This window comes from Podarcis vaucheri, assembly GCF_965113315.1.
Source record: "Podarcis vaucheri genome assembly, chromosome: 9".
NCBI classification, from domain to species: domain Eukaryota; kingdom Metazoa; phylum Chordata; class Lepidosauria; order Squamata; family Lacertidae; genus Podarcis; species Podarcis vaucheri.
The window spans coordinates 2,306,562-2,317,875 of record NC_138767.1 but is presented as its reverse complement, the minus strand read 5'-3'; the positions used below and the strand labels follow the sequence as shown (position 1 = coordinate 2,317,875).

Genomic DNA, 11,314 nt, shown 5'->3' with positions numbered 1-11,314 from the left:
TTCTTCGCTTTTAAGGCAAATTTCACCTAACACCTTTATTAACACAGACGGTGTGCTCAGACAGAAACCAAAACGTCCATTAATTTAAGAGAGAACAATGTGGTGTTGTCGTCAACATCCGCAACGCAGTGGGCAGCAGCAGCAGAGCCCTCTTTCTTCAGAAACCATCCTAGAATACTTGAGGAGGTGCCTGCCCACGCCTTAAGAAACCAAACGGGAACCGGAGGAACCGGATTCCAAACCTGGATGAAAACAAAAAGCCCTTTGCACTCCAGGTTTCTTATTTGCACTTTCATTGTCCTCTTCTCCCAATGTTTTCAGGTATTTGTGAAGCTTGATTTTCACTCAAGGCGGTGTTCTTTCAGGTTATTAAAACCATTGAGTTGGGGGGGGGAGAGATTTGCCAGCAATCTTTTCTTTTAAAACGGGGCTTTCAATTTATTACCTCGAGTGCTGCAAGAATAGTGCAGGTCTAGGAAATCTGTGCAAATGATCATCCCTAGATTGCCAAATGAAGTTATGTCTACAGCCTCCACACATACTGCCCCCCCGAAGCATCCTTGAAAGGACTCCCCAGTCAAAATAGGGCAAGAGGGGGTTCCCGCTTCCTAGTCACTGAGGCAAGATCCATTTGCACAAATGCGGATCACAGATTTGCCTCCAAAAAACGAGAGAGAGACATGTAGGATTCTGGGCTCCTGCCCACCTCTCCCCTACAAAGTCACGATATGTTCTGAACAAGTAGTGTCTATGAAAAGCCAGTCTCTCCATTGCTTCTCCATGGATTTCGACAAATAAAACTCTTTGGAAGAATCTTGGCAGTGGGAAGGGCTTGGGTGTGTTGATCATTAAGTCCATTCGAACCCCGGTCAAACCTTGGAATACCTTCACACCAGGGAAGAGGTGAGTCCATGGAGAAAAGCACCTTTTGCGAAATGTTTTTGGCTTTTAAACGTGAAGAAGACAGCAACAGCTCATTGCGGGACTCCAACCAGTTTAAGAGACGCAGGATCCAGATTTGGACAGGGCTGCTGCCTTCCTTGGCCACAAGCAGGCTGTCAAGAAAGCACAACCACCCCAGAGAGTGGGCCGCCCAGGTCTGCAGCTGCTTGCCCAGCAATTTACGGTCTGTTCGTCCCAAACGCGTCCCTTGGACAGGCGAAAGGGTGAGGGGAAGGCCGAGGCCCAAGGACCTCTCGTTTCACTTGGGGTGAGTGTGTTTCCTCGTGAGCAGAAGACGCTGAGGGGCGGCTGGGAGGAGGGCTCAATACATCTTCTGGCGGCTGGGCAAGATGGCTTCCTTAATGAACGAGAAGATGACCAGGATGCCAGACCGCTTCCCTCTCTTCCCTTTCGTGAAGTAGTTCGATACCACATCGTCTGAGGAGAGAAAGAAAAACCCAGGGAGTCATCACATCAGAGAGGGAGGGAGGGAGTCCTGCTGTAGCCGTTGCCTTTAAGCTCTGCACTATGAGACTTGTAGTTCCTAGGAGGCATCACTCAATAGCACAGATTGGGAGTGTGCCCCTTTGCCTAGGAGATTTGATCAGTTGGCTGGGCTGAAGGTAAGGCAGGGCATTCTCTTGGCATTCTGTGCATCCACATAGCCAGAAAGTCAACTTTCTTGTCCTTAAGATGGCACTGGTAAGCTTAAAATTTCCCAAAATCTAAAGCCACCAGTCCAACCCCAACCATTTCAGTCGCCACCAGCCCTGACTTGCACAGCTGCCTCCTCCTCCATCCCCTGTTCTTTCCAGCAAATTCTGGTATACATCTAGGGAATGCAAAATAATAACACAAGTCATTTATTTCAGCTGCAGGATCTGCTACAGAGTTCCCACCATTCTGGTCAGCAGGCCTCTCAACCTGGTGTCTGAAATATGCTTTGGACTACAACTCCCATCATCCCAGCGGCTGCCGCCCACCAAGGCATACCATTTGGTCCAGAAACACTGGCTTGGGATTTCAGGCAGGGGGCATCCACAGTCTCTCTGGGAGGCACCAGGAGCTGAACCTGGGACCTTGAGCACAGAAAGCCTGTGCTTCTGCCGCTGAGCTGAAGACGCCCCTCCCTGCAGGGCAGCACCAGGCCGGGGGAAGGCAGGGGCTGTAAAGGCCAGGCCTGCGGAACTCACCTCCTGGTTGCACCGTGGAAGGCAGCACATTCTCCCCAGCTGACAAGGAAACAAAGAAGGCAAAGGGGATTAGCCACAGGCAGAAGGTGAAGTAGGCAAGCACCTGGGGGCGAAACATGGAGAGAGCATCAAGAAGAGCCGCAACCAACTCTGCGCTGCAAATAAAATAAAATCCACAGGGTCCCAGAAAGCCACATGAGAGACAGTCTTAGTCCCCAGGAACAAGAGTGGCCCTGTCCTCAGAGTGGCCAGCCAGATGCCCGTGGGAAAGCAGCAAGCAGGATTCTCTCCTCTCCAGCACCTTGTATCCAGATGCACTGCTGCCTCCAAGGCAGAGCAGAGCCGTCCTGCATAGCAGCCATCCAAAGCCCTCTCCTCCATGAATCAGAGGCAGTTTCAATAGCTAGCAGTGCAAGTGTGAGATCAGATGGGAGACTGGTCCCTTTCTCTTTTTAGCAGAGGCGCTACACATGCAACACAAAATGGGAGCATTGTGTTTATGTTTAATAATAATAATAACAACAACAACAACAACAACAACAACAACAACAACAACAACAACAACAACAACAATATCATCCCGCCCATCTGGCTGGATTTCCCCAGCCACTCTGGGCAGCTTCCAACAGAACACTAAAATACAATAACCTATTAAACATTAAAAGCTTCCCTAAACAGGGCTGCCTTCAGATGTCTTCTAAAAGTCTGGTAATTGTTCTTCTCTTTGACACGTGGTGGGAGGGCGTTCCACAGGGCGAGTGCCACTACCAAGAAGGCCCTCTGCCTGGTTCCCTGTAACTTGGCTTCTCGCAGCGAGGGAACTGCCAGAAGGCCCTTGGTGCTGGACCTCAGTATCCGGGCAGAACGATGGGGGTGGAGATGCTCCTTCAGGTATACTGGACCGATAGTGATAGAACAGAGCTGCCTCTGCCTGCTAAGACATCAACACCAGCAACAACCCAGAGCCAGCATAAAAGCCCTTTGCCATGAGACTCTCAAACCTTTCAGCTGTCTTTTGGCTAGGTCCAGAGAAACTAGAAAATGGGGTGCAGACCCAACAGGGGAAACCCAGCCAGATGAGTGGCGTATAAATAATATAATAATTATTATTAAAAAGATTATTTACCATGGCAGCTCACCTCTGCCCTCCTCCCCAATGCCCAAGCTCCACGGGACAGCCAGTGGCATCTCTTACCTCTGAGAACGGGTAATACTCTTCCGCAAAATACTGGAACGCTAAGTAGTGGTTCAGCACAACCAACACTGCCAATCAGGGGGAAAAGCAAATTACAAGATGAGAAGCAGCGCCTCCAGCAGCCATGCCTCCCTCCTGCCCATCGCCACTAATCCATTGCGAGTTCCTGTGATCAAAACTCCAACCCCAGAAATCTGTAAAACCTCTGAATCCTGGGTTCAAACAGAAGCAACTGAATTGAGTAACTATGCAAAAAGGAGGGGAGGAAAACACCCTAGTTTTGCTGATGCAGCTGAATGAGTGTTATTCTTTCTATGGCACTTTCAGAGTTCGAGGTGTTTTACAGAGTAAAAAAAGCAAGAAGGCAAGTTTGCATTCTGAATGCTGATGGGTGGGTATGGTAACAGGAAGAACATTTAACCTTTGCTTCAGTGAAGGGTGGAGCTGAGACTAAAAGGAACGAAATTGTCCTTAGCACAGAAGAGCAGTCCAGATAAGATAAATGAAGCAACCCCAGCTTCATTCGCCAACAGCCTCCTCCGGTCTCCTCCTGCAGCTGCCTAACCCTCCAGAACAGATCCAACGCCAAGGAAGTGGCCAGTTGCTGCACTGTACCCTGGCATCTATTTGGGCTGTCCAGCCTTCCAGGCAGCATTCAAGCAGCCGGTCTCAGCCTATGGAGCCTTGGCTGTCTACAGGCGTAACACGCCAGCACAATTTTCCATTGCACCAACTTCCATATTGGGATCCCCCCCTGAAGGTACAAGCCTCCTTCTCAATGATTCCCACTTCTTCCACTGGGGAAAAACAGTGACCATCTTCCACCTGGGAGAGCAAGAACACAGTGACATGTGCAGAGCAATTTGCTCCTTGGCCACAGGATCGATTCAAGCAAGAGTGAGACCCTCCGGACTCTGAGGAGATTCAGCACAGGCTGTTTTGACACTAGAGGTTGTTGTATCTGGTGCCCAGCATCTGAAAGGCACTCACCGCAGGACAGGATGAAGTTTGGAGAGGTGAGCATGATGAAAGGGAAGGTCTGCAGCAATCCAAAATAGACCAGGTTGGTGAAGAGGCCCACTCCCACCATGAGGCCCGGGAAGTGCTCAAAGAGGTACAGCCCAACCAGCACAGCTGTGGAGAACTAAGAGACACCATTGTCAGTGAAAGCTGTTGCTGCAGGGGAAAACGCCAACAGGCCGCAGACAAAAGGAAGATTCCCATCTCACCCAACAGCCTGTCTGGTTTCTCTGTGGTCTGTGCCATCCTGCTAGCTCTATATCCGTTTAGATGCACATGGAACACTAATCCCCTCTGGGGGACTTACACAAATATATAAAATCTTAGTTCGGAGCAGGCATTCCCAAACTTTATTGGGCCACCACCCCTTGCTTCCATAAACTCATCCCCAGTGCAACCCACCCCACCCTATAAAAAGCATTACTGTATTCACAATAGCGGTTTGCACAACCCATGAAGGAATGTGACAACGCAGTAAAATTCAAAATAGCAACAATTAATTGCACATTCCTTCAAAATCCGATTAAAACAATTTAGTTTCATTAATTCAAGAAAATGGATAAATTTGATCGAGTGATACCAGTTTTTCAAAGCCTGAGAATCATTTACACCTCCATTGCCCTCTGCCTGCCCTTGCCTCTTAGCCCCAAGGTAATCCCCCTTTGAGAACCACTGGCGTAAGAGGGTACCAAAAAGAGGAAGGGCCTTTTCAGTAGCGGCTTATGGCATGCCTGGCACGGACACAGACTTCTTTTCAGCAGCAGGCTAAGACATTTCTCCCAGGCAAAAGTGAACCAGCCATTTATTTTTGTAAGCTGCTTTGAGACTTCTTGGGGAAAGTGACCATGAGTGCTATCTGAACCACGCCTACGCAAAAGTCCACTGAATTCAGTGGGGCTTGCTCTCAGATAAGTGGGGTTAGGATTGCAGCTGAATGCACTGAATAAATATAAATAGTAATAATGTGAAAGGAACAAAGCAGCTGTGAGCAGCCAGCAGGAAAGACAGCAAGATCATAGAAGCTGTTAGGCTTCTCGCAACAACTATTTTTCAAGTTCAGCTTTTGTTTGGAACAAGCTTCTTGCCAAGCAACTCTCTCTCTCCGTCCCCAATAAGCCGCCTGAGGAACTCCTCCCAACTGCACTTATTTTGGCCTTCCTAGTTTCACACTGTGCCAGCAAGGCTTGCACCACTGGATGGCATTGATAAGATAAGGGAGGGAACTTGTTCCAAAGGCAGCCAGAGACTTACCCAGATCATGTACTTAATGATCCTGCTGGTTGCCACTGTGTACTCTTCTATCAACTCGGCCAAGTAGTACAAGCCAGCCGCTGGAAGAGAGAAGAAAAGGAGCTTGAGACCAACAATTCCTACAACTTCTGGCCACATAGCTTCTGATTTATGAACTACAAAAAGAGTAAGAAATTCCAGGTCTTGTGGCTTTGGTGGGTCCATGGGAACTGAAACTTGGGGTTTCACATGCCCAGCTCACATCAAGCGCTGAGGCCATATACTCAGTTTGCAATCATTGTCACCTTAGATTTCAAATCTCTGAGCTTTTCCGGAAAACTAGCTTGCAGCACAATAAATATGCGATTGTTACTCTTTTTAAAAAGAAGTCCATGTCTTCCCACAAGATCCCGCATAGAATCATAGAGTTGGAAGAGACCACAAGGGCCATCAAGTCCAACCCCCTGCCAAGCAGGAAACACCATCAGAGCACTCCTGACATATGGTTGTCTTAGCACTCAAGCATTCCATCACTTCCAACGGTTACACAGCAAGCAAAACAATGCTTTCTTCTGTAAGTTTTCCTTATGGTGCTTAAATTTCCTTTGCCATGTTCTTTCCATCCTCAGTCAATGTAGCATCCCACCAGAGGGGTTGTTCAGTGTCAGCTTTGGACAAAGTCTTTGGAGACAACAGGACAGAATGAGTGAAACTACCAAGGTGGAGCAACTGTGGCCACTGAGCGAAAGTGAGATCCTCACTTCATCCTAAAGTCAAGCTCCTCCTGCAGAGGTGCAAACTAAGAGGCTTCTTCCCGAAATCTGGCAAGCAAGGAATGAAGGCCTTGCCCTGCGTTACCCCCAGCAACCAATAATCAGAGAGAGACCAGCTTCTCCCTTGCCTAAGAGCCAGGGATTGATCCTCCATTAATTGCTCTAATCTCCTTTCGGAGGCATCTAAACCCAGTTGGCCAGTCCCTACTAGGCTGTCTATTTGCAGCAAGGGACCGAGCCACATTCAAAGAGGAATTAATCTGGGAGGGAGGGAGGGACGGGCCTTAGCGGGAAGAAACAAAACAAGGAGGATTAGGCCAACTAGTGGAGGGAAGGGAAGGTAAAAGGTAAAGGGACCCCTGACCATTAGGTCCAGTTGTGACCAACTCTGGGGTTGCAGCGCTCATCTTGCTTTATTGGACGAGGGAGCTTCCGGGTCATGTGGCCAGCATGACTAAGCCCTTCTGGCGAACCAGAGCAGCGCACAGAAACACCGTTTACCTTCCTGCCGGAGTGGTACCTATTTATCTACTTGCAGTTTGAGGTGCTTTTGAACTGCTAGGTTGGCAGGAGCAGTGACCGAGCAACGGGAGCTCACCTTGTCGTGGGGATTCAAACTGCCGACCTTCTGATGGGCAAGTCCTAGGCTCTGTGGTTTAACCCACAGCACCACCCGCGTCCCTTATGGAGGGAAGGTAGGGCTATCTAATAATAATAATAATAATAATAATAATAATAATAATAATAATAATAATACAGTGGTACCTCTGGTTACGTACTTAATTAATTTTTATAATGAATGATTTTAGAATATTGTTTGTGTTGTACTTTTGTACTGTTTTATTGTTGTTAGCCGCCCTGAGCCCGGCTTCGGCTGGGGAGGGCGGGATATAAATAAAATTTATTATTATTATTATTATTATTCCGGAAGTCCATTCTTAACCTGAAACTGTTCTTAACCTAAAGCACCACTTTAGCTAATGGGGCCTCCCGCTGCCACCGCACCGCCGGAGCACGATTTCTGTTCTCATCCTGAAGCAAAGTTCTTAACCTGAGGTACTTTTTCTAGGTTAACGGAGTCTGTAAGCTGAAGCGTATGTAACCTGAGATACCACTGCAATAATAATAATAATTTATTAACACCCCGCCCATCTGGCTGGGTTTCTCCTACACGGCGGGGGCAGAAATGCTTCTGCACAGCGGCTGTTGGAGACCGCAGGAGGAGAGACGGGGCTCTTGCGGGTTTCCCACAACAGGCACTTGGCAGTGAGCGCAGGAGGCTGACCTGGCTGGGCCACTGGCCTGACGGGCCCCGTTTCCCCCCGCTTTCCCTGCTCAGCTGCTTCTCAGAGATAGACTGCCCCTGCACGGGGAGGCTCTACGCAGGCGCAGCTCCTCGGCCACGCCCCCTCCCCTCTTCCTCGGGCGCGAGGGGAGGCCGCGACCGCCTATTGGCCGGCCGGAGCCGGGCCGTACCACTGCCGGACTCGAAAGGGGGGGAGGAGGAGAGAGGTCGGCCGGGCCGCGGAGGAGGGAGAGACCACTTGTGGGGCTGCGGGGGGGGGAGTGGCCCGGAGGGAGGGGTGGCGGCCTCCGCCTCCGCCTGGTCCCGAGGGGCCTCCTCACCGATGCCGAGCGTGACGAAGGCGGCCTGGATGAGCAGCGCGAGCCAGCTCAGCGCGTACATGAACCACATCGTCGCCGTCGTCGCCTCGCCTCACCCGGCGGATCGGCAGCCGAGGCTCCGCCCCGCCACTTCCGGCCGAGGAGGAAGGGATGAGAGGCGGCGCGTCACGGAGGGAGGCGGCCGAGAGAGAGAGAGCGCCGCGGGGGCCTCTGGCGGCTCGGAGGACGCATTGCAGGGGGAGCTCCCCACAAGAAGCAAAGGAAAAGCGAGCGACGCCAGCCTCTCTCATATATATATATATATATATATATATATATATATATATATATAGAGAGAGAGAGAGAGAGAGGGGGGGGCAGGCAGTGTGTGTATATATATACACACACACACACACACACATATATATATATTGTGGGGGCGGGGCAGTGACTTGGCTGTGGTTTCTGCGTTGCCAGGGGGTTGGACTTGATGACCCCTGGAGGCCCCTTCCCAACTGCACTTCCGCGATTCTTCTGCAATTGTAGCGAGCACCAGGCTCACCAGTAATGTTGACTTTGTGTTCCTAACAATGAATTAATTGTTGTTGTTGTTAATTACATTTCTATACCGCTCTTCATCCTGGAATCACAGGACGGTTTACAATATAAAAACACAAAAATTCATGCCAAAGTAACAAACAAAAACAAAAACAATACTGTTATGTACTGAAGTTCTCACCCTGGGCCAGCAGGGGGATACTGTAGATTGTTATGCAAATAAGGGATCGAAAGTGACGTTCAGTGATTGGATAGTTTTAGAAAATTGTTACAGTTACGTTGTACTGGAGCTCTATACAAGCAGGCTGACTGAACCCTTCAGTTCAGTTCTGTTCTGGCCTGGGAATAAACAAGAGCTGTTTGAAGAATCGCTGTGTCGTCTGATATGTTCACCCACAACTTAACAAATACCACCACCTTCTTCTTCTTTGGCGATCCCTTGTAGCCGAGTAAGATTGTTTTCCATAAACACGGTTTTAACAATGAGTCTGTAAGTGACTGTGGAGGCCAATTCTGGACCCACACGTCCTTCCACAGTGGGGACATTGGTTTCCGGGCGGGAGTTGATCACGGTGTGGATTTGCCAAACGTGACTTCCTCTTGGCACGTTTCTCCCTTGTGTCCTGAGTTTGAGCATCTTCAAAGCCCAGGACACCTTTGGTAAAGGCTGTTCTCCAACTGGAGCGCTCGCAGGCCAGTGTTTCCCAGATGCCAGTGTTTATACTACATTTTTGGTTCGAAAACCAAAGCAGTTACTTCCGGGTTTTCGGCGTTCGAAAACTGAAATGTTCGACTTCCGAGACGGTCAAGAACCAAGGTACCACTGTATTGCAATTAGTAAGCTGAATCAAAATTAGTTGCAATATTGTCTGAAAAGCCGCAGAAGAGTCTTCAGCAGGCGTTTAAAAGGAGGAGGAGAGAAAGTCCCAGGCTCTTTTTCCAAGTCCCCGTTGACCGTCCCAGAAAAGCAAGATCATTTGATGACCTGCATGTGTGAAAGAGCTGCCACGGATTGAACACCGCAGGCGTCTCTGTCCTTTTTGTGGCCCTCCATTTGTATCATGGGTAGGGAAATGTAAGAACATCCAGACGGTCTTTGGGCCTACCAGGCCCCCCATATTTTTGACCCTCAGCAGGATAAAGCCCAGTTAATGTGACATTTTCAGCTGAACCCAGGAAGCAGCTTCGGGTGTCCGTCTCTAGCTGCCTAGCATGTGGAACGGCTGATCCTTAGCATACTTCTTGGTCCAGCCCCAAGCCGCCACCCCAATCGGCTCCTTTCTGGGTCTCCAGCAGACATGGGAGCCCAGGAGATGACCTTCTGCATCGGATCAGAGCCCTTTAAATGTCATGGAGGCTCTGGGTGAGAAGATGGGAGGCAGGCGTTCCTTCTCCTTCCCTCCCTCCTCCGACCTGCGATAATCGCAGCATTTCCCCTTCGGGAAAGTAGAGCCAGAGAACATTGGAGGCACAAGCCAGGAAAAGTCCTTTAGAAAAGGTAAAGGAACATAAAACGCACGTAATTAGAGACGTTTGGCAATTGCAATGTCACGGACATCGAGGCGGATCTGCTTCCCCGAGGTTTACGGCTGGGATCAGGAAGGCTGGAGACGAGCAGTAGCAGCAGACTCAGCTCCACGTTGGCCTCATCCTGAAGCCCGACAGCAGCTATTTGCCCAGCTGGCTGCGCAGGCGGGGGCTGCTTGCAGATGTAGGTGAAAACATCTGCGGGTAGTCCAAGTTGGGGAAGGCCACCTGTATTTATTTTCATAAAACATATGCACTTCTTGATTGCAAAAACCAACCAACCTCAAAGCGGTTTACCAAAAAGGTGGAACAAGAAAATTATCCACAAGGAAAATTAACCACAATAATTTAAGACTTTGGAAATGTTAAACCAGCAGTCGGTTAGAAACAGATTCAAATTCGCAGCAGTTTTCTAAACGTCTGGCTGGGCCTGTCTGAACAAAAATATTTTTAGCAGGCGCCAATAAGAGTACAGCGAAGGCACCGCTGCCTGATGTCAATAGGCAAGGAGTTCCAAAGTGCAGGTGCTGAGAGACTGAGAGGCGGTACAAGAGCCACCTTCAAATATCTCAAGGGTTGTCACGTTGAAGATGGAGCGTGTTTGTTTTCTCCTGCTCTGGAGGGCAGGACTCGAACTCATGGCTTCAAGTTACAAGAACTCAACATCAGGAAAAACTTTCTGACAGTAAGAGCTGTTCAGCAGTGGGATGGAAGGTGGTGGACTCTCCTTCCTTGGAGGTTTTGAAGCAGAGGCTGGAGATTTCTTGAGCTGTGATCCCTGCATTGCAGGGGGTTGGACTAGATGTCCCTCGGGGTCCCTTCCAACTCTACAATTCTACGAAATGTCAAATGGGTCTTACGGGGCACCAATTCTACACATCAAAGAGGTCAGGTGGTTGTAGGTTGCTGAAGCAGGAGCCAGGTGGAATGCCAATCAATCACTTCATCTTGAAATGAAGGGTAGAACCTTTACTTGAAAGCACGGCCTTGTACATTTATGAACATTTACCATATTTTTCGCTCTATAAGATGCACCAGACCATAAGACACACCTAGTTTTTGGAGGAGGAAAACAAGAAAAAAAATATTCTGACTCTCAGAAGCCAGAACAGCAAGATTGCTGCACAGTGAAAGCAGCAATCCCTCTTGCTGTTCTGGCTTCTGGGATAGCTTCGCAGCCTGCATTCACTCCATAAGATGCACACACATTTCCCCTTACTTTTTAGGAGGGGAAAGTGAGTCTTATAGAGCAAAAAATACGGTATATCTGA

The 11,314-nt window shown here is 49.3% G+C and overlaps 1 protein-coding gene across 2 annotated transcripts; it reads right to left on the bottom strand.

Annotated features, from left to right (window-relative positions):
• Positions 1-8,134, bottom strand: TEX261 (testis expressed 261). Of its 2 annotated transcripts, none has more exons than XM_082237798.1 (6): positions 7,980-8,134; positions 5,602-5,681; positions 4,321-4,474; positions 3,331-3,398; positions 2,136-2,174; positions 1-1,380 (listed from the first exon to the last, which is right to left on the bottom strand). In XM_082237798.1, exons 1-6 carry the CDS (start codon positions 8,047-8,049, stop codon positions 997-999), a joined length of 795 nt encoding a protein of 264 aa, XP_082093924.1. In that variant the 5' UTR covers positions 8,050-8,134; the 3' UTR covers positions 1-996. The 2 variants fall into 2 exon arrangements, with proteins under 2 accessions (XP_082093924.1, XP_082093925.1); XM_082237799.1 differs by having other exon boundaries at positions 1,018-1,380; positions 2,136-2,238.
• Between the last annotated feature and the right edge of the window lie 3,180 nt (positions 8,135-11,314).